Source organism: Muntiacus reevesi, chromosome 19, assembly GCF_963930625.1.
Source record: "Muntiacus reevesi chromosome 19, mMunRee1.1, whole genome shotgun sequence".
NCBI classification, from domain to species: domain Eukaryota; kingdom Metazoa; phylum Chordata; class Mammalia; order Artiodactyla; family Cervidae; genus Muntiacus; species Muntiacus reevesi.
In genome coordinates, this window is record NC_089267.1 from 31,945,020 (window position 1) to 31,969,640 (window position 24,621).

Sequence of the window (24,621 nt, forward strand, 5' to 3'; positions counted from 1 at the left end):
ATGAAACAGACACGCTTATATAAATGCAATTGTAAAATAGCATTTTATTGTTTTTAATATAGTGCTGTAACATTTCATAATATTGCATATTACTCAAATATTGATTTTTTTAGTTAGTCAAGAACATCTTCCCCCATCCCACTTCCCAATCAGAACTTAAAGACACATTATCCTTCTAGAGCTCTATCATATTGGCTCCTAATATGTTACATTCCATAAAACAGTAATGCTATGAACTAAAATGAGTAAAGGTTAACAGTTACTTTGATTTCACAGTTTCACAATGCAGCCAGTAGACTGCTGAATTTAGAACAGCAACAAAAATCCACTAAGACTTTGTATTGTAATTACTTTTTCCATAATGCTCCTTCCTAAGAGAAGAAAAAATATGAAGGCAAAGGTAATGTTTTGTCCAACAAAAGTCCTTTATCAACAAATCAATCTTTTTTTTTTTCAACAAATCAATCTTTATCTGCAAACAGGTTTTACAGTTACCGAATGATATGCTGTTTCTGTGCCAGCAGATTTTATTACATTTTTTTGTTTTTATTTTTTGCTTTCCTGTTCTAGTGCTACCAGTAAGTGAACAAAATGACACTAAAAATTAAGTTCTAGAAACAGTTTTCAAAATAAAACTGATAGTAAAAACACCCGGGTCACTGAGTCAAGTACTTACAAATATAAAACAAGTAACTTGCATAGATTAGCTAGTAAAAATTCAAATTCAGACAAAAATAAAACACCAAATTTAATTAAACGTAAAGGACTCTTTCAAGTATTTTTTTAATTTCTGCATTAATATTGCATGCATTGCCCTTTAGAACATGTTTTCTTTTCTTTTTTTGGCACAGTTTCTCTCAGATTTAAATATAATAAATCTCAGGAAAGCAAGTTGAAAAAAGAAAATTTCCCACAAGGGTCAGTGAAGATTAAGGAAAATACATTTTGGAGCATTTAAAATAGTACATTTGAAAAGAGTAGTCATATTAAGAAAAATTTTAGAAACAAAGTATTTGCTAGTATTGGTTCAATGAAGTTATTACCATACCAATAGCTGGTCCCAATTGCCCCTTGCACTCAAATCTAATCAAATCAATTATCCTAGTAACAGATCCAATGAATTAAATATAATTTTTGTATATAAATGCCTAAAATATGGTCAAATTCTATACTTAGAGGTATAATGCTTGCTTTACTGGCAAAAATTTAAAATTAAAGGCCATTCTATTATTCCCATTATTTTTCCTTCTGTGAGAACTATTTTGTTTGAAAGATGTGGCTTAGAGATTTATTAATATAAATCTCCTAAACTGACTACAGGGTCCTCAAAATAAAAGCAGGCACAGCTGGTTAGTTTATGAATTATGCTGCATTATCAAGTTCAATTGATTAGAAAGAGTGGAATACCCTGTCACCTGATACTTACATTAGCAGCATCACAAAACAGCGCTGATCTGATCAATTCACCACTAATTTGGTCGTCTTTAATATAACTACCCTGTTCTTTTGAATATACATATACTGAGCTTCATAACTTCTACTACAATAAAAAGGGCACAGATACAATACTCTACTTAATAATATAAAAGAGGTTTGGCAGATGCAGTCAGCATTATGGACACCATTTAAACCTGTAGTCTATAGTCTGTAGGTTTTAAGTGTCTTGCCAAAAGCTTAGTTTCATGATATATAATTTTACAAAGTGTCATACTATTTAAAAGTACCTCTGTATACATTTTCTTCTTGTTAACATGCCTCTGATTTCCAGCAGAAACATTATAAATGATACCATAAATGAAATCTTTCTTTACAGAATAGACTATGAGTCATATCAAAAATGCTTTTAGTTTCTATCTTAAAACAGCAATAAAGTAATTTTTAAATAAGTATTTTAGATATATAACTGGAAATGTAAATAGCCTGTATATAACTATAAATGAAAAAGACTGAGCTCAACAGTACCATATCTGCTTAACTACCGAGTATAGTACTGTGAAAAAAAACAGGTAAGACACATGCATATATATGGATCTATAAATAAATATATATATAATTTTCTACTGAAACTTGTTTAAAAGTTTCAAAATATGAAGAGGTTTTTGCTGTTAATACATAAACACTTACATTATATTAACAAATCTGATACAAATGTAATCTAATACAATGGTACATTGACAAGCAGCAGTATGACCCTCTGAATATTACCAAAGGGAAAAAAAATCCTAATATAGGTTTCAACCAATTAAAGAATCCTTAGTAATTTTCATTAATATCATCCTTTTGTGTCCAAACATTAAGTACATTTAATAAAATTTAATACATAACAAGGTGATTTCTTCAGAACAATTTTGCCATTCAAGTACCTAAGTTCATTATTACACAGAAAGTGAAACTTCTCAATTAGTGCTCTGAAAAATCAGAGAAAGGAATACAGTATTGTTTTTGCTATGCAGCACTACTTTAGATTCATGATGGCATCTCTATCATGATGCTCTTTAAAATGAGCAGTGAAAAAATAAAAAAACAGTATTTCAAAAATGTTAGCATATTTGGTCAAAATATAAAATATACTAATATAGCATTTATATGTTAAAAACACAAATATTTAAATGTTGTGTAATTATTTTAATGTGTTCAATATGAAAAACAGCTTCTCTCTTCACAATTGCTACATTTTAATCAATTACCAGTACAACATTTTTCCTATGTTTTATAAGTAACTTTTACAGGTTTTGTTAAACCTTTTTTTTTTTTTGCAAAGTATAACCTACAGCACAGTGATTTATAATTTCTGGTAACATCTATCTTTACATTCTAATTTAGCCTTTTCTCTTATTTCATGCTTCTGGAGCTTTTTTGTTTTGTTTTTGCTTTGAGAGGTAGATTTAGTAGAGAACGGGAATATCGAACACTGCCAAATGCAATTACCAACAGCTGTACTGTTACTGTGCAGTATCCCAGAGTGCTAGAGAAATTCAGAGCCATTATTGTAACTTTACCAAAACTCTCCTTCTCAGGCTTAAATTATTAAATAATGCATTTAACTGTTCTCAAATAGGTACAAAAAAAGATACAACAATGAAAGGCATATATACAGGCAGACCAACATAACAACAAAACTATAATAAAAGGTTGCATATGAATGGAAACTTTTGTTTTGCTTTCTAAAAGTGCATCTTCTTTCTTTTTTTGTTCTACACAAAAACGCATCAACTATTTCTACTGACAATGCAAGAAAGGGGAGATAAGTAGAGCTACCCTTCTTAGCCATTAATTTACCTCCTACCAAGTTAGAGGTGGAACCCTTCCATTGGTGCTTCCTGCTGCTGAAATACAAACTGTTGCTGATTTTCATCCACTTGAGGTACAATACTGGGGTCGTCATCTTCTACACCAAAGTAATGTTCAATCAGATCAAAAGCCTTTTGGTAAATTTCCTGATTTTCATGGCTTTGCAGAAATTCAATTTTATCTAGACCTATTATATAAAGCATATAAATAAAATCAAAGTTATTACTCAGATTTAAATATATATTTAAATCAAAATAATGAATCAATAGTATCACCAGTCCACTGGCAATGGAACTGTTATTTTTAATCTAATTTTAAAAATTAAAACATAATTTTTAAAGGCTGTATTCCATTTACTGTTATTACAAAATATTGGCTATATTCCCTGTGTTGTTCAATACATTCTTGAGCCTATCTTACCCAATAATTTGCACTCTACCCCCACTAGTTGCACTGGTTACCACTAGTTTATATGAGTTTGCTTCTCTTTTGTTATATTCACTAGTTTGTAGTATTTTTTAGATTACACATTTAAGTGATTCTGTAGCTTTTATCTGATTTTTGCATATAATGATAGTCAATGAAAGTGAAAGTGAAGTCGCTCAGTCGTGTCTGACTCTTTGCGACCCTGTGGACTGTAGCCTACCAGGCTCCTCTGTCCATGGGATTCTCCAGGCAAGAATACTGGAATGGGTTGCCATTTCCTTCTCCAGGGGATCTTTCCGACCCAGGGATTGAACCTGGGTCTCCCGCATTGTAGGCAGACGCTTAACCTCTGAGCCACCAGGGAAGCCCCATGATAGTCAATACTTATGCTTTATAGTTCACGAATAAAAATATTGGGCAATAGGGTATGAAGAGTAAGCATAGGCTGGGCAGTAGGAAGATCATAGAATCCACCCTTTTAGTTGTATGATTTTTCCCAAGTAAGTTTGATTCCTCTGTACTTCAGTTTCTGAATTTTAAAATGACAGTTTTAGATCATGGAAACGTCACAAGTTGTTTCCAGAGTAATCATGCTAAATAAAAAGCACAAAAAGGGGAAGCAACAAAACAAAAACAAGTAAAAAACCTAAAATTAATGAGCAAAGTAACAATAAGTTCTCTCACAGAATAAGCCAAAGTGTATCAATAAGGAATAAATGAATACTATTTGTAAATCCAATACAGTTTATAAATGAAACTGGAAAAACCCATTTGCATAGTATAAGGAGAATCTACAGTGCTCTATTTTACTGCTTACAAGAAAATAATCCATGTGTAAGTCTGGATGATACTAAAAGTATTTTTCACTTAATTACTGATAAACCTCTTCAATTTGTTGCAGGTTATAAAAAATACATCAAGTAATCATATCTATATACACTCATAGAATAGCTCAAACTCTAGTATAACTTGGGGCCAAAGTAATAATTGTAGTCAGGAAATATTCTTAAATCAGTGATTGAAATCTTAACCAGTGACATTATGTAATTTGAAATAAAGGCAAAGTGGTCTCCCAGGCTTGGTTGAAGAATAGCAAATAAAAGCTTGAGTGGATATAATAGGACTTAAGACAGAAAGTGATATTTAATGGAAATATACTGAGAGGAGAAAGAACTGACTTAGATTCATGCCTCATCAGGAAATAAATTCCAGTCTTGGTGACAGTTGTTTGAATTCTGGATCTGATGCCAAACACAAAGGACAAAAAAGCAAAAATAAACTGGTGGGACCACATTAAACTAAAAAACTTCTGCACAGCAAAGGAAAACATCACAATATGAAAAGATAACCCAGGAAATAAGAGAAAGTATTTGTGAATCATATACCTAGGAGGGGATTAATATCCAAAATATATAAAGAACTCATGTAACTCAATACCCCAAAACCGCTAAACTATCTGATTAAAAAATGGGCAGAAGATCTGAATGAACATGTTTTCAAAGGGAGATACACAGATGCCCAACAGGTATATGACAAGATGTTCAACATTATTAATCATTAGGGAAATGGAAATCAAAACCACAGTAAGACATCACCTTACAACTGTTAGAATGACCACCGTCAAAAAGATGAGACAGGAAGTGTTGGTAAGGATGTGGGAAAAGGAAACCCTTGTGCACTATTGGTGGGAATGTAAACTGGTGCAATCCCTATGGATAACAATATGGATTATATGGTAGTTCTAGTTTTAACTTTTTACATTTATGTTTTTAAATATAATCCAGCAATTTCACTTCTTGATATTTATCGCAAGAAAATGAAAAAAAAATATGAACTCAAAGATATTATGAACCCCCATGTTCATTTCAGCATTATTTACAACAGCCCAGACATGGAAGCAATTTTATCCATCAAAGAATGAATCGATAAAGAAAATGTGGTACATACACACACAACACATACACATGCAGAGGAATATTATTCAGCTTTTTAAAAAAAGAAGACAACCTTGCCATCTGCAACAACCTGGATGGACCTTGGAGGCATTACACTCAGTGAAACAAGTCACAGATACAGACAAATACCTTATAATCTCACTTATATGCAGAATCTAAACAAACGAAAACAAAGAGCTCAGAGTGAGCGCATTGGTACAGGGTACAGACTGGCTGTTGCCAGAGACAGGAGGTGAGGGGGTGAATTAAACGGGTGAAAGGGGATGTTAAAAGGCACAAACTTCTAGTCTCTATAAGCTTTGGGGAAGTAATGTACAGTGATGGGGGCTACATTTATTATTAATACTGTAATATGTAAATGAAAGCTGCCAAGAGTAAATTTGAAGAGTTCTCATTACAAGAAAAAAATTTAAACTATGGTGACATGAACTATAATTATTACACTCATTTTCCAGTATATACAAATATTGAATCATTATGTTATATACATGAAACCAATGTGTCACTTGGATCTCAATTAAAAAATTGTTAGCAACTATAAATTTTACTGAATGCTCACCATATGCTTCTTCAATGAGGGCACAGTATGGATTAATGCCTATTCCGTTCTGCTTAGATTCTTGTTCTCCAAGTCGTAAAATATTTTCAAGTCCATTTAAAGCCACTTGAACTATTTTAGAGTCCATAACAGTCAATAGATCACAAAGTGGTTTAATGCAGCCCAAGGCTACCAAATACCTTCAGAATAATTAAAAAAAAATATGGGGGAGAAACATTTTAAAAGACTTAAATATTTAGAGCAATGACATGAAAACATTCTTCAATGAAATGTTACATAAACACTTAAGTATTCCTAAACAATCTCAAACATTAAAAGTACTTAAACTTTTACTTATATAGGAACCTGAAAATTCTTACTCTCTTATTTTCATAATTTAACATAATTAGCAATTAATGATATTACAAATATTATAAAAAATACATACAAGCAAATTGGTACTTATAGTTGTTTTTGCATAGCATATGAGTGCAAAAAATAGTGGGCTCAAGGTCTGTTTTTGTTTTAAAGGTTAGTTAGCCCGTGTAACACATGAAGCCATATCAGGGTAGGTAGAAATGAAGACGGAAAAGAGACACCTAAATCAAACTGAAAGAAATTTTCCACAGAAACAATCGTAGTTAATGTTCTAAAATATAGGCTGTGTTTCAGAAGCACAGAAGGCTTGTAGGAGCAAAACAGGCCATGCTGTGAATAATCTTAATAAACAATGATCACAAAAATTATTCTACTCATTTCCTAATGCTTTTTCCTTTTCTAGTTGTTATTATATTTTTAAAATAGCTAATTTCTTCACCTGGCAAAAAGTCCATATTAAGCAGGCTCTAAAGTCCATATTAAACATGCTCTGAAGCCAAACTGCATTGTTTCAAGTCCTAATCCCACTCCTTATTAGTTGTGTGATTTTGTGTAACCTCTCTGTGCCTCAGTTTCCACATCAAAAGTGGAAATAATAATAGTACTAAACTAGAATGTTGCTGTGAGAATACTGCAAACATTCAGTAGAAGTTAGTTTTCACCCCCACCTCTTTTAAATGTGCATATCTTCACTGGAATGCTCACTTGCCATATACTAACCTGTGACTGATCAAATATAATTGCTGAATGAGTAACTATCTCGTAAAGTTAATGGAAATAAAATACATGAAAGCATCTGATGTACTGCTGATGCTCAATAACTGAAATGACTTAGCATAACAACTAGCAGTCAATAAATATTAGTGATATGAATGCTGAACCTTATCTGAGATCAAGTCATCTTCCCCTATATATAGAGTTAATGAAATGGTGAAAACAGCTAGAAAAATAATAATCTCATTTTGGACACCTGAGTCATACTAATACATTTTGAGGAACAGACACAAAGATGAAAATGAATTGAAAAATAAAATACAACTGTTTATAAACTGCTTACAAACTTTAGGCCCCAAAAAAGACAAAAATAATATCAGCATCAAAAAAATATACAAGTTAGAACAAATGAAAGATCTTATTTTATTACTGTTTGTAATCATGACACAAATGAAATGGAAATAATACTGATTAAATCAAAGAGGAGGAATGGAAAATAAAAGGCAGAGACAGATGGTATCAACATATGTGAGAAAAGAAAGTAACAGTAGAAATGAAGGCAATAACAGACAATGATCTCCCAATAAGTAGATTTCAAATTCCTCCTAGTGATTTGTAAAGTGGCATAGCAGCCTAACTTCCTGTTATACAAACTAAGAATTAAATCAAATATGTATTAGAAAATATTTCCTAAATAAGCACTTCAAGAAACCAAAAAAGTCTCAAGTTTCATGAAGTGACCCTCAGAACAATAAGATTCTGTAGAAAGTCAGGCTTTTATAGAAGGGCAAAGTAGAACTTTGCTATGGAGGAAAAAAGAGTGAAAGCAGGGAATTCTCTGGCAGTCAAATGGTTAGAATTCTGTGTTTCCACTGCAGGGGGTATGGGTTTGATCCCTGTACCGGAACTAAGATCCCACAAACCACACAATGCAGGGGAAAAAAATGCAGCAGAAAAGACAATACCGATAATAAAAATTATGATGATTACAAATAATAATGATAATAGCTAATCTTAGTAGAGAGTTTAATGTTTAGGCATCCTGCTAAAGCACTGTCTAAGACTGTAAGTGTACAAACTACATTTAATCATCAATATACTACCATAATGTACTAATCATTATTCAATCCATTTTTAAAAATGAAGACAATCATGGATTAGAGAGACTAAATGACTTTGGAAGGTCATGCATCTTTTACTGAATAGGATTTGAAAGCAGGCTGACTTCAAAGTCCATACATCCATTATTTACACTGTTAGGAAAAGAAACAAAAACAATAAAAAGCCTAGAATCAAACAAATATCCTAAAAAAAATAAATTTTATTAATGAAAGAATAAAAATGAGATAGCATACACAGATAAGGCTAAGAAAGAATAAAGGGATGGAGCCAAAGCAAAAACAATACCCAGCTGTGGATGTGACTGGTGATAGAAGCAAGGTCCGATGCTGTAAAGAGAATATTGCATAGGAATCTGGAATGTTAGGTCCATGAATCAAGGCAAATTGGAAGTGGTCAAACAGGAGATGGCAAGAGTGAATGTTGACATTCTAGGAATCAGCAAACTAAAATGGACTGGAATGGGTGAATTTAACTCAGATGACCATTATATCCACTACTGTGGGCAGGAATCCCTTAGAAGAAATGGAAAGCCATCACGGTCAACAAAAGAGTCTGAAATACAGTACTTGGATGCAATCTCAAAAATAACAGAATGATCTCTCTTCGTTTCCAAGGCAAACCATTCAATATCACCATAATCCAAGTCTATGCCCCAACCAGTAACGCTGAAGAAGCTGAAAGGTTCTATGAAGACCTATAAGATCTTCTAGAACTAACACCCTAAAAAGATATCCTTTTCATAATAGGGGACGGGAATGCAAAAGTAGGAAGTCAAGAAACACCTGGAGTAACAGGAAAATTTGGCCTTGGAGTATGGAATGAAGCAAAGCAAAGGCTAACAGAGTTCTGCCAAGAGAACGCACTGGTCATAGCAAACACCCTCTTCTAACAACACAAGAGAAGACTCTACACATGGACATCACCAGATGGTCAACACCAAAATCAGACTGAATATATTCTTTGCAGCCAAAGATGGAGAAGCTCTATACAATCAGCAAAAACAAGACCGGGAGCTGACTGTGGCTCAGATCATGAACTCCTTATTGCCAAATTCAGACTTAAATTGAAGAGAGTAGGGAAAACTACTAGACCATTCAGGTATGACCAAAATCAAATTCCTTATGACTATACAGTGGAAGTGAGAAATAGATTTAAGGGACTAGATCTGATAGACAGAGTGCCTGATGAACTATGGATGGAGGTTCGTGCCACTGTACAGGAGACAGGGATCAAGACCAACCCCAAGAAAAAGAAATGCAAAAAAGCAAAATGGCTGTCTGCAGAGGCCTTACAAATAGCTGTGAAAAGAAGAGAAGCGAAAAGCAAAGGAGAAAAGGAAAGATATACCCATTTGAATGCAGAGTTCCAAAGAACAGCAAGGACAGATAAGAAAGCCTTCCTCAGTGATCAATGCAAAGAAATAGAGAAAAACAACAGAATGGGAAAGACTAGAGATCTCTTCAAGAAAATTAGAGATACCAAGGGAACATTTCATGCAAAGATGGACTCAATAAAGGACAGAAATGGTAGGGACCAAATAGAAGAAGAAGGTATTAAGAAGAGGTGGCAAGAATACACAGAAGAACTGTACAAAAAAGATCTTCACGACCCAGATAATCACGATGGTGTGATCACTCACCTAGAACCAGACATCCTGGAATGTGAAGCCAAGTGGGCCTTAGAAAGCATCACTACGAGCAAAGCTAGTGGAGGTGATGGAATTCCAGTCAGGCTATTTCAAATCCTAAAAGATGATGCTGTGAAAGTGCTGCACTCAATATGCCAGCAAATTTGGAAAACTCAGCAGTGGCCACAGGACTGGAAAAGGTCAGCTTTCATTCCAATCCCAAAGAAAGGCAATGCCAAAGAATGCTCAAACTACCGCACAATTGCACTCATCTCACACGCTAGTAAAGTAATGCTCAAAATTCTCCAAGCCAGGCTTCAGCAATAGGTGAACTGAGAACTTCCAGATGTCCAAGCTGGTTTTAGAAAAGGCAAAGGAACAAGAGATCAAATTGCCGACATCCACTGGATCATCAAAAAAGCAAGAGAGTTTCAGAAAAACATCTATTTCTGTTTTATTGACTACGCCAAAGCTTTCGACTGTGTGGATCACAATAAACTGTGGAAAATTCTGAAAGAGATGGAAATACCAGACCACCTGACCTGCCTCTTGAGAAACCTGTATGCAGGTCAGGAAGCAACAGTTAGAACTGGACATGAAACAACAGACTGGTTCCAAATAGGACAAGGAGTACATCAAGGCTGTATGTTGTCACCCTGCCTATTTAACTTATATGCAGAGTACATTATGAGAAATGCTGGGCTTGAAGAAGCACAAGCTGGAATCAAGATTGCCAGGAAAATATCAATAACCTCAGATATACAGATGACACAACCCTTATGGCAGAAACTTAAGAGGAACTAAAAAGCCTCTTGAGGAAAGTGAGGAGGAGAGTGAAAAAGTTGTCTTAAAGCTCAACATTCAGAAAACTAAGATCATGGCATCTGGTCCCATCACTTCATGGGAAATAGTTGGGGAAACAATGGAAACAGCGTCAGACTTTATTTTTTTGGGCTCCAAAATCACTGCAGATGGTGACTGCAGCCATGAAATTAAAAGACACTTACTCCTTGGAAGGAAAGGTATGCCTAGACAGCATGTTAAAAAGCAGAGACATACTTTGCCAACAAAGGCCCATCTAGTCAAGGCCAGTGGTTGTGTATGGGTGTGAGTTGGACTGTGAAGAAAGTTGAGTGCCGAAAAATTGATGCCTTTGAACTGTGGCGTTGGAGAAGACTCTTGAGAGTCCCTTGGACTGCAAGGAGATCCAACCAGTCCATCCTAAAGGACAGCAGTCCTGGGTGTTCACTAGAAGGACTGATGTTGAAGCTGAAACTCCAATACTCTGGCTACCTCCTGTGAAGAGATGACTCATTTGAAAAGACCCTGATGCTGGGAGGGATTGGGGGCAGGAGGAGAAGGGGATGACAGAGGATGAGATGGCTGGATGGCATCACCGACTCAATGGAGATGAGTTTGGGTAAACTCCGGAAGTTGGTGATGGACAGGGAGGCCTGGAATGCTGCGATTCATGGGGTTGCAAAGAGTCGGACACGCCTGAGCGACTGAACTGAACCCTGAACTGAAGGCTGACAACCAAACAGGAATGTCTATTTCAATTTTATTTTAAATAAGTGGATATTCAAATTTATTAGCCATTTTATAATGTTACACGCATGAGATTTTAATGGTCAAAAAAATACTTAGTGTCCATAACAGTACAATTTTCCAATTAACATATACTTCTTTTTCAGATATTTTAATCTCTGATTTTTCATAGTTTACCTAGGAGGATATCAATTATACTTTGACAAAAATAAACCACTGTAAATGAATATAAGACGTAAGAGATGCTATCATTTCACATTAGAAATGCTTATAAAACTAACTTAGAAATAATGTTTTAGTTTTATCAACAAATAAAGGTATGTATTATTCTAAATTTTGTCCTATTTACATTTAAAAAACAATTAAAAAATTTTTTTCACCTGATCTGTTCTGGAGTGCCTCCTGATGTTGCATTAGTTATAGCCCAAGCTGCTTCTTTCCTGGTGCGAAACTCTGCTTTCTGAAGAATCTCAATTAAAACAGGAAAAATATTTGCATCTATAACAGCCTGAGGAGAAAAAGTGATATAGCATAATCAATGCAAATAGTGTCTTATAAATATTATGAAGTAGAGGAGTCTTGAAACGCATTGACTTTAAAATGTCACACTTTGTGGGAATGCAAACTAGTACAGCCACTACGGAGAACAGTGTGGAGATTTCTTAAAAAACTGGAAATAGAACTGCCATATGACCCAGCAATCCCACTCCTGGGCATACACACCGAGGAAACTAGATCTGAAAGAGACACGTGTACCCCAATGTTCATCGCAGCACTGTTTATAATTGCCAGGACATGAAAGAAACCTAGATGCCCATCAGCAGACGAATGTTTAAGGAAGCTATGGTACATATACACAATGGAATATTACTCAGCCATTAAAAAGAATTCATTTGAATCAGTTCTAATGAGATGGATGAAACTGGAGCCCATTATACAGAGTGAAGTAAGCCGGAAACATAAAGACCAATACAGTATACTAACACATATATATGGAATTTAGAAAGATGGTAATGATAACCCTATATGCAAAACAGAAAAAGAGACACAGATGTACAGAACAGACTTTGGGACTCTGTGGGAAAAGGTGAGGATGGGATGTTCTGAGAGAATAGCATTGAAACAAGTATACTATCAAGGGTGAAAGAGACCACCAGCCCAGGTTGGATGCATGAGACAAGTGCTCAGGGCTGGTGCACTGGGAAGACCCATAGGGATGGGATGGGGAGGAAGGCGGGAGGGGGGATCGGGATGGGGGACCCATGTAAATCCACGGCTGATTCATGTCAATGTATGGCAAAAACCACTACAATATTGTAAAGTAATAAGCCTCCAACTAATAAAAATAAATGAAAAAAATAAAAAAAATAAAAAAATAAAATGTCACACTTTTTGGAAACATCTTTAGAAATACTTTATTTCTAAATTTTCAACAAACTTTCACATACTTTCCTTTAAAGACTGGAAAATATATTAGCAGAATATAAATTTTAAAGATGATATATATAGCACGGGCTGGTGATTGATCAAAATGAAATTAGTATTAAATGACTCAAGGAGCTCGATGGTTCATTAATAAATCATTATTTAAAAGCATTGAGACGAAGATTTTGCCTAGTGTGTTAGTTGCTCAGTCATGTCTGACTCTTTGTAACCCTATGGACAGTAGCGTGTCAGGCTCCTCTATCCGTGCGATTTTCCAGGCAAGAATACTGGAGTAGGTAGCCAATCTTTTCAACCCAGGGATCAAACCTGGGTCTCTTGCAGGCAGATTCTTTACCATCTGACCCACCAGGGAAGCCCGATCATTGCTGATATTGAAACCTAATGAAATTCAACCTCTTCTTAATGAAATTCAACCGTTATGTGTCAGGCACTGTACTAGAATACCTACTACAAATAAATGTTATTATTTTAGAGGAGGAAAATTCAGTTCTACAAAAAACTTTTCAAGGACCTTTTAAGAATCTGTTTTTAGTAACTCACTTAAAAAAAAAAAAAAAATCACTGATAAAATGCCGACTTTTGTCCAAAATGACTCCTGAGATCATCCTGTTTTTTCAGATATGAAAGCTGTTTACCTGAATCTGAGCTCTGTTTCCAGCAGTGATGTTTGAAACAGTCCAGCAGGCTTCTTTTCTGATTGACTCTTTTGAGCTACTCAGTAAGTGTAAAAGACAGGGTAAAGCAGAGCAATTCAAAATTACCTAAAACAACAACAAGAAAATGAAAAGTTTTATTGGAAAGGACTACACAAAAATATACTATTTAGAAACACAATAATAATTCTGGAAAACTGTATTAAGAAAAAAGAAATTTCTCTCAAAGTAAAACTTAAGTTACGCACTTGCTACCTTCTACTCTCCCAATTTGCCAAAACTCGGTGAAGTGCCCTGTTCTGCAGAATACAGAGGTATGTCCTTCAAGTTTACAAATATATTCAGAGTTCAACTGATACAACTATTTGAGCAGAGATTTAGTGATTGGTCAGGATCCAACCAAATAAATTAATGGGTAAAATATATCTATATCTATACCCCAAACAGTTTGAATGTGTCTAATTCCATAACTGGAATTAAGAAACAGTGTCTATTAAGAAACTGTTAAGAAATGTGTACATTAAGTCTATTTGTTTCATTAAAATTTAAACTGTCCTATTTTCCTCTTGTAAGTAAGTACAGTTTGCTTCCCCGGTAGCTAGCTGGTAAAGAATGTGCCTGCAATATAGGAGACCCTGGTTCAATTCCTGGGTCAGAAGATCCCTTGGAGAAGGGAAAGGCCACCCACTCAAGTATTCTTAGGAGCTTCCCTAGTGGCTCAGACAGCAAAGAATCTGCCTATAACACAGGAGACCTGGGTTCGATCCCTGGGTTGGAAGATTCCCCTGGAGGAGAGCATGGCAACCCACTCCAGTGTTCTTGCCTGGAGAACCCCACGGACAGAGGAGCCTGGTGGGCTTCAGTCCATGGGGCCGCAAAGAGTCAGACGTGACTGAATGACTGAGCGCGGCACGGTCTGCTTTGTCCCTCTACGTTCTGTATTTCATGGCAAGATTAATTATGCTCCATGTTCACAATGACCACAGTGATTTACAGTAAGTTTACTTGGTGAAGGACATATGAAGCCATGCACCAAAATTCTGCTGAAAACAGTGTATGTGTAGAAGCGCATTTTATTTTAAAGAGCTATTTTAAATTAATAATTATCAATTACTAAAGGTCTACTGTTTAATAACTAAATATCTAAATATGACTTCAAAAGACTAAAACTGAAAGACTGTAGATTAGAATGTACAGTTTATGATAGCAATGGATAATTTAATGTTTCCGAGTTTAAGTTTGTATCTTTAAGAAAGAGTACTCCAGATATGAAATCAGTCTGACATCATACCTTTTTTTTTTAAGTCTCACCATCATCCAAGACAGGCAAACACACACACAGACACAGACACACACACACACACACACACACACAGTTAGTTACCAATGTGGGAAATGTTTCCTTGCTATCCTTCCTTCAACTTTCATAATCTAGTTTTTCAATCTATTACAAAGACCCTTGCATTTCCAACCCAACTTTTAACCTGCTTATAATCAATCCCCATCTCCTAAGCAGTTTCTGTTCCAGCCAAGTTTAACACCTCTTAATCATAACTCACACATATGTGCCTCTACCCTATGACCACATAAATGTCTTCTAGTCTACTGAAATTCTTCTCCAGCTTTAATTCCAACTACTTTATGGAATCTACAAAGATTTCTCAGCACATCGATTAAAAAAATAATTTTATAGTATTTACTGACAAATCAGTTCTCAGCAAACATACTACTTTAGGTAAATTGCTTTATTTCATGATATATTTTCTCCTCAATTGAAATGTAAATCCCTCAAGAGCCAAAGTCCTATCTTGTACTTCTTTACATTGATATAGGTCTAGGACAGTGCCTTCATATAGAGGTATTTGAGATGGATTACTTATTACTGAGAATATGCTTACTGACATAACAGATGCCTGCATAATTATGGTAATGCTAACATCTTGATTAACATGTAATCAATTCATATAAAAATGATAAACTTCTTAAGTTCCTTATGCTACCAATTTATCATATTAAAGTTTGAACTCACCTGTGTTTGAATATCATCACCAGTCACAATATTACCAACTGCTCTTAATGCAGGTGATACGACTTTATAATCATTGTGCCTAAAAGTAATAAAAATATGAAATTATATTCTATATTAAAATTTACAGAAAATTTGCAAAAATAGTACAGAAAATTCCTCCGTACTCTTTACCCAGAGAGCCCATTCAAGTTTCACTAATTATCCCAGTAATATTCCTCTAGCAAAGAAATCTAACCCAGAATCATGTGTTGTACCCATGTCTTTCCAGTCTCTTTCAAGTCAAAAGAATTCCTTAGTTTTCCCTGTGACAATCAAAGCTAATTATTTGATTTTGTTCAATGATTAAAACGAAGATATATGCTTTTGGCTGAGATATCCGAAATGCTATAGTCTTTGCATTACATGGTATTGGGTGGCATGTGGTATCTATTTTGTCCATTATAGTGGCACTGGCCTTCTGTCACTTAAATAAGATGGTGTCCCCCAGATTTCTTCACTATTGTTTTTCCCTTTATAATTAATGTTTTGTGAGAAAATACTTTTAGACTATGTAAAATACCATTCCTTAATCCACTTTCACCACTAGCTTTAGCATATTCTGATATTTATTGTCTGAATTAATAATAATCATCAATATTGTTGCCAATGATGACTTTCTAATACTATCACGTATACCATGTACCTTTTTTTTATCTATTGATCTATCTACTTTAAGTGTGGACTCATGGATTGCTATTTTATTCAAAAAAGTTGTAATATGTTACTACAGTTTATTTCATTTTATTTTATTTTTATTTTTATTTTTTTTTTTAATTTTTATTTTTCAGTGGGTTTTGTCATACAATTTATTTCAATGTTCAAATCATCCCAGGTTTAAACTGTAGGAGTCCCTTCAAGTGGCCTTCTGTGTCCTTTTGATATTTCTCTCTTCTTTGAGCTCTCAATACTTTCTGGGTTCATCTTGCCTTTTTTTTTCCAGGCCCAGCCTTGGTATTAGTTATTTCTTCAAGAACCCATGACTCTACTTGATGAGAGTAGTGATTAAAAACCAAGATTTGTGCATTCGGTGTGTTCATCTTGTTAGTACAGGTTTGTCACTGCTCCCAGGCCCTCTAAGAGGACACATATACACACATATACGTATGTTTACATATATATTTATTTCTACATCTATCTCTTTATGATGAACGCCATGAGTTCACACTGATGATACCTTTACTTCTGATCAAGTACCATAAGCACCATAAGTACCATATGGCTTTTCTCCCTTCCATACATAGCTCCATTTTCCAAGAATAAGAAGCTGGCTTCCATTATCACAACCTCCCTATGTGTGACCAGTCTTCTGACTCAGCGAGGCTGCTGTCCTGTATTGGTTAGTTCCTGCCCCAGCCTGCTTATCTGCTCTGCTCTTGTGGGTGTCATCGTCAGTGTGGGCCCTGATCTGATCCCTCTGTTGGACTGTGTTTCTCTCCTCCTCAGGTGCTGTCTTCAAGCTAGGGCCACAACCTCTTACTGAACCGCTCTTTTGTACCATCTTCCTTGTTTGAGCCTACCTGATGACTTTTTGACAAAAGAAAAAAAGAAGAAAAATAACACACTTTTTTAAAAGAAGAGGATGAGGAAGCTAAAATAATCTTTTTAAAACAAGCTTTCTTAAAGTTTTTAATTTCTTTGTATAGAAAATCTGTTCTTTTTAATGAAAGTACCAACAATAGCCCAGCAAAGAGAAACATGATCTTTAATTCAAGTGAAATACTATGCATGGACCCATACACAAATTGATTACTGTAATGAACAATTAACTAGATTATTGGTTCTGTGAGAGCAGAACTGTGTTCCATGCATTATTAACATGTTGCATAACACTCTAGCAGGTAATAGGCATTCAATAAATACTTGCTGAATGAAGTCCCGCCCATTCATGAAGAGATTAAACTAGTAAAATTCACTAACAAACCGATTAGTTCCAAATAGAGGATATAAAAGCTAAGTTTAAGGGTCAGATTCTCAGTATTTCAGCTATTCTGCAGGGTAGATTTAGTAGCTTTTCAATCCTTCCTAAAGTTAGTAACTCTTGAGATGTTTAGAAGGCCATTACTCTAACTGCTAAACTTAAAACACAATCATATACTTATTAACCATAAATAATAGTTACATCAAAAGTTCCACCAATCTCCGACAGACTCCAGAATCGATGACTGCTTGAATTTTATCATTGGATCCATCAGAAAGATAAGAAAGGGCCCAGCACACATCTGCTAACACGTCTGGGTCACTGCTGAACAACAATCGTGACAGGACGTTTAAGCAAGGGGAAACCTGGAAGGGAAGAAAGAGCCGGTGTTTTAAATTTTCCTCTATCCAAAAGAGTTTCTTTAGGAAAATAATTTCCACTGTTTGAAATAAAAATTTTAAATACAAAATTTAAGCTAGAAAAATATTAGAGAAATTAAGACATTTCACCGTTTTAAAATTATGATCATGAAAGCTACATATAAACATGAACCTGATTATGATTCCTATTTATCTTTTACTGAATAAGCTATTTGGCCAAGTTCGTAAAAATAATTATGTATTAGGGATCTCCTATGTCTGAATCATATACACACACCCCCACAATTATTTAAAAAACAATGAAGTCCTACAGAGTTCTAGTTTTAAGAAAACAAAATAAAACTATTTTTGCCCCACTGTCTTCTCAGAAACTAGGAAAAGAAAAAATAGAAATACAAATTCCATCTTTGAGGAGTCCAGTAGACATTTATAATCCTGACTACAACTGGTGAGCTACAGAAACTGAACCTCGGGGTACAGTTCATAGAAGAGGCTGAAATGAAACACTGGACTGTAAACTAGAGAGATTAAGTAAAAGTTCCATACTGACTGAATTGAAAACTTCCAGCCCTCTTGCAATTTCCAGCTCCTAGATATCCAATGGTATTTATTACCTGCTCAACCTAATCTACCAACCTTCCAACAGGTGAGTAGAAAATCTGTCCCTAGAGAAACAAAACAGTTTCAGAAAACATACTGAAACTTGGAGTTTCTCAAAGAAAACATGGTTTTGCTGCCCAATTAGTCTACAGTGAAGCTCGTAAGATGATGAGCCTATACAGCCATCTTTCAATCAGCTTTTTAGTGCCTGCCTCTTGAGTATTTCCAGAGTGTCAAGGATCACTAGCTGTATGAGAGCCTCTAGTAGGGAAGAAATCAAAACAAACAGACCATAAATAAAATGAAGGAGACATCAGAAAAAAAGAAAAATTCAAAAATTATAAAACCACAGATAAGACAATTTGCCGCAATTATAAAAAAACAAAAATTTATATAAAGATGAGCAAAGAACAAAAAATATTATTCTTGCAAATATAAAATGACTGTGAAAATAAAATTTTTTTAAAAATTTGCATGATAAAAGAATCTCTCTCATAGAAAATCACAAAAAATTTACTTAACAACAGTCTAATGAAATAAAGACTCCTAACTTTAAGAATTTTACACTTTAGAGGAAGAAAGACTTCTTTTTAAATATAAAAAAATCAACAAATAAACACATATTATATTAAAAGGTAGTGACAAAAAAGAGTAAAATGTGGAGGTCAGTGGCTAGGGATAGTCATAGATTACATTAAATACAGGAGTTAAGTAGAGATTGAACAGGTAATTTTTAAGGAAGGACTTAAAGATAAGAAAATAGTCAGGTAGATATTGAAATGGTATTGCAGGTCAGAGGCTTTCAAAGTGTGGTTCTATGGACCCCTGGGGGATTCTTGAAACCTTTAGGGGGTCTTTAATGCCAAAACTATTTTCATAGTTATTATGTGTTAGCTTATAATCGGCCTTTTTCATTTTGTTGACATTTGAACTAAAAGTATAAAAACAATGGTGGGTAGTAAAATTATCAGCACATTTACACAAATCAAGGCAGTGATACCAAAATGTACCACAGATCATTGTAGTCTTCACATTCACATAGTTATAGTTAATAGTGGGGAGGGAGAATAATCCCGAAGAAGCAGTAAGTATTACTAATATTTTAGTAAACCTCAACTCCTGAATACATGTCTTTTGAATACTGTGAGATAAAATGGAAAATACACACCAAGCACTTCTGCATATCAAAAAACTATGATGACCTCCAGGAAAAATACACATTTGAGTCACAAGCTGAATTAGCTATTTTCCCCATAGTAATACAATTTTTACTTAAAAGACTGACTCTTAATCGTTATTCAGTCAAATATTTCGCAGACTTTTTTCTTTGGGAAAATAAAACAAGTGTGCCTTTTCATTATGCCTCTTTTGATTTTGTGTATGTGCAAACATTGTCCAGTTAATTAAATAATTACTAAAAAGAGTACAGTCCCTTCAATCTCTAAAAATCTATTATAAGGAGATTTTAAAATTTTCATAGACAGATTCCTTAATTTGTGTACTTTACAAATACCTTACTAAAGTTTGGAGGAGGATTTTTGCCTCTACATAAATTTGAGAGGGCCCATACGGCATTTCTGGTTGTTGTAAGTCTGTTTGAATTTGTTAGTAACCTGTCAAGAAAAAGAAAAAAGGAACTGTCACTTTATATTCATTTTTCCTTTTCAGCTAGCTTCTACTATCAAAACAGTAAAATTCTTAATATATCTTATAAGGGATGAAACTGATCTGATAAAAGGAAAAGTGAGTTTTAAAGATTTATTATATTTCCAGGAAAAAAAAAAGACATTCAAAATAAAGAGTGCCATGGGAAATTGACTTAGTTATTTCTAAATATTTTAAAGAGTACATTATTAGATTACTTGTTTTTAATGAAGAAAATAATACACAATACAAATTCATGAAGTAAGGAATATAGAGTCAAATTGAATGAAGACCAGATATTAAGAAAAAATAGTTTTTTGTTTTGTTTTTAACAGACTGCCTGTCTTAGTATTTCCATCTGCAACCTGCTAGCAAACTGCAAGAAGTACAGAGAACCTAGATTTAGGAATTCTTATTCTAGAGTGACTTTGGCAAAAATGGTACAGAAGATAACCCTGGAGGCCTATCCTTCCCCAAAACACCAATTTTTGCAAACTCTGTTAGAATTAGCTTAATTAGAACTGTCCAAGATAGTAAATGTTCATAGTAAGGAAGTAAACTTTTAATCAGGAAGGGGTTGAAATGTGGAAGGAGAGCTTTCTGGCAATATAACTTACTTTTTTGTCCAATCCCCTCCCTAGCCTGGAAGCAGCCTTGAGGACAAAAGCTGGAGTTCCCACTGTGAGTTCTGTTTCCAAAAGGGTCTATGAAGACTTGTTTGCAAGTCATTACTGTGTTTCTCTGTTTTGACCTGTCTGGGAACTCTCTGAAAGATTGATGAAGGGGGCTTGGCTTTGTTTTGCCTAGCTGGAAGCTCTCTCATTATGATCAATAGCTGATCTGTCATCAAAAATCATGGAGGACAGAGGCAATAGTATACTTAAACTGCTGAAAGAAAACTATCAAACAAGAATTCTATATCAGCAATATTACCCTTCAAAAATGAAGGAACAACAAAAGCAGAGAAAATTCCATCATCAGTATATTCACTTTCTAAGAATAAGTAAAATAACTAAAATGTCCTGAAATAAGATAATAACTAATAACTCAGGACTGTATGAAGAAATGATAACACTAAAAATAACTACACAGGTAAATATAAAAGACAATATTACTTCATTTTTGGTTTCAAATTTCTTCTATGATTTAAAAAATATACACATAGAGCACTAATTACAAATTTATGTTAACAGGCACACAATGTATAACAATGTAATCTCTAATAATAGTAACTTATTGTAAGACAGAGGTATAAAGGAGCAGAGCTTTTGTATCATACTGAGACTAAAGTGGTATAAATTCAAAGTTATTCTAAGTTTAAGATGTTCACTGTACTCCTTAGATTTTAAATACAACCGAAAATATACTAAAAAAGAAATGAGAAAGGAATAAATACAGTATATTATTTTTAGAAAGTCAATAAATGCAAAAGAAGGCAAGAAGGAAGAAACTGAAGAACAAAAAAAGTTTGAGGCATAAGACAGAGAAAACAACAAAAAGGCAGAAGCACTTCCCATGAGCATTTACACTGAATATAAACAGACGAAAACTCCTGATTGAGACTTAAAAGACAGTGACTAGCAGCACGCACTAAAAACTATAAAAAAACAGTAATTCATGAGCCGTCTGTAATGCACTCTACAAGACACTCATGTTAGATTCAAAGATACAGACAGGCTGAAAGTGAAAGGATGGAGAAAGTATTCCATGCAAATAATAACCCAAAGAGAGCCAGGGTACCTATATTAATATTAGAAAAATAGACCTAAGAGAAAAATTGTTTAAAAGATAAAGAATAACATTACATGCCGATAAGAATGACAATCTATCATGAAGTTTTAACATTTAGCAACAAAGCAAATTGTACAAAGCAAAACCTGACAGAATTGAAGGGAGAAATAGACAGCTGTACCATCACAAAGGTCTTAATATAGTTTTCAGTAATAGCTAGAAAACTTGAACAGAAGATCAATAAGAAGACAGTGGACTTTATCAACACTATAAATTAACTAATAGTAAGACACCTAACCATCTATGGGGACACAATGAGTTGGACATGACCAAGCACAGCACATACAACACTCTTCTCATTAACAGCAGAACATACATTCTTTTGAAGTGCACATGGAATATTCTCCAGGATACATCATATATGAGACCACAAGGTAAATCTGATTTATTTTTAAAGATTGAAATCATACAGAGAACAATGGAATGAAGCTAAAAATCACTAAAAGAAAGAGAAACTGGAAAATTCACAAATGTATGGAAATTAAGTAACATAATCTTAAACAACCAATAAGTCAGAAAAAAAATCACCAGGAAATGAGGAAATATTTCAGAATAAATGAAAATGAAAACCCAATATGCTAAAACTTACAGAATTCACCGAAAGCTCAGAGAGAAAATTATAACTGAAAACACCTACATTAAACAAGATATCAAATAAATAACATAAACCTTCATCTTAATTAAGAAACTAAAAAATGTGCAGCAAACTAAACCCCAAGCTAGAAGAAGGCAATAATAAAGATCAGAGGTAAATGAAACAGAAGAGAAAAACACTAGAGAAAATGAACTCCATCAAGAGTTGATTCTGTGAAAGAAAAATCAACAAAATAAACATTTACCCAGACTGACAAAGAATAAAAGACTTAAATCAGGAATGAGAGTTGGGGATATTACTACTTATCTTTCAGAAACACAAGTAATTATAAGAGAATACTATGAACTATAAGCCAACAAACGGAATAGTGCAAAAGAAATGAACCACTTCTCAGAAACACATAAACTACCAAACTGATTCAAGAAGAAACAGAAAATATAAATAGATATATAACAATTAAAGATACTGAATGAGTAATCAAAACCCCCCTAATAAAGAAAAGTCAAACATGAAATGATTTCACTGGTAAATTCTACTAAACATTATAGAAGAATTAAATCCTTCTCAAACTCTTCTGGGAAATAAAAGAGAACATTCCTACCTTATTTTATGATGCCAGCATTACCCTGATACCAAAGCCAAAGACATGACAAGAGTGTTTGTGTATACGTGTGTGTGTATGTATTACTAACAGATACAAAAACATCATCAACACAATTCTAGGAAACTGAATCCAGGAATGTATTAGAAGAATTATACCCTATGAACCACTGAGTTTTATCCCCGGAATGCAAAGATGGTTCAATGAACAAAGACCAAACAAATATTCACCACATTAACAGCATAAAGAAAAACAAAACAAAACATGTGATCATGTTAACTGATGCAGAAAAAGCATTTAACAGATAACAACACCTCTTCATGATAAAAACACTCAACAACCTAGCAAAAGGAAACATCTCAATATGATAAAGGATATTTATGAAAAACCCACAGCTAACATTATTCTCAATGATGAATGAGTGATAAAAAACATAATGTCATCACTTTTATGCAACATTATGGTGGCTCACTGGGTAAAGAATCTGCCTGCAGATTCAACTCACACATGATGGTCAACTCCTTTTCACCAAAGGTATAAAGATCATTCAACGAGGAGAGAACAATCTCTTCAAGCAACCATGCCGGAACAAGTGGATGTCCACATGTATCTCAAGTCACATTAAAAAAATTACCTCAAGATGGACCAAAAACGCAAATATAAGAGAAGAAAACATAGTGTTTCATGACCTTAAATTTGGCAATAGTTTTTTACATATGACACTGAAAACATAAGTAAAAAGAGAAAAAATAGATACTACTAGACTTCATCAAAATCAGAAATTATGTGAATCAAAGAAATTATCAAGAGAGTGAAAAGAAAACCCACAGAATGCAAAAGATATTCTAAAATCTATCTGATAAGAATTTATCCAGAATATATGAAGAATTTTTACAACTCAACAACAAAATGACAACTGAATTTAAAAATATGCAAAGGACTTAGATATTTCTACAAAGAAGATACACAAATAGCCAACAAATGTATGAAAAGATATTCAATGTCATTAGGAAATGTAAATCAAAGCAAAATTAAATACCACCTCACGCCCTTTAATCAGAATAACAGACAACAGAAGATGGTGGAGGAATAGGATGGGGAGACTACTTTCTCCCCCATAAATTCATCAAAAGATCCTTTGAATGTTGTGCAACTTCCACAAAACAACATCTGAATGCTGGCAGAGGACACTAGGCACCCAGAAAGGCAACCCATTCTCTTTGAAAGAAGGTGGGACAAAACATAAAAGACAAAAAGAGAGACAGAGGATTTAGGGATGGATATCCATGCTAGGGAGGGAGTTGTGAAGAAGAAGTTTCCACAGTA

At 34.2% G+C, this 24,621-nt stretch overlaps 1 protein-coding gene across 1 annotated transcript in view; it reads right to left on the bottom strand.

Moving 5' to 3' along the window:
* The window catches only part of KPNA5 (karyopherin subunit alpha 5), a 40,298-nt gene continuing 15,677 nt past the window's right edge, over nt 1–24,621 (bottom strand). The window contains exons 8-14 of the mRNA XM_065911635.1: nt 20,178–20,277; nt 17,886–18,049; nt 15,728–15,806; nt 13,681–13,806; nt 11,980–12,107; nt 6,232–6,410; nt 1–3,478 (exon numbers count right to left, since the gene is read on the bottom strand). Of these exons, the coding sequence (XP_065767707.1) occupies nt 3,291–3,478; nt 6,232–6,410; nt 11,980–12,107; nt 13,681–13,806; nt 15,728–15,806; nt 17,886–18,049; nt 20,178–20,277 (964 nt within the window). The 3' untranslated portion in view covers nt 1–3,290. The remainder of the gene's footprint in view (nt 3,479–6,231; nt 6,411–11,979; nt 12,108–13,680; nt 13,807–15,727; nt 15,807–17,885; nt 18,050–20,177; nt 20,278–24,621) is intronic.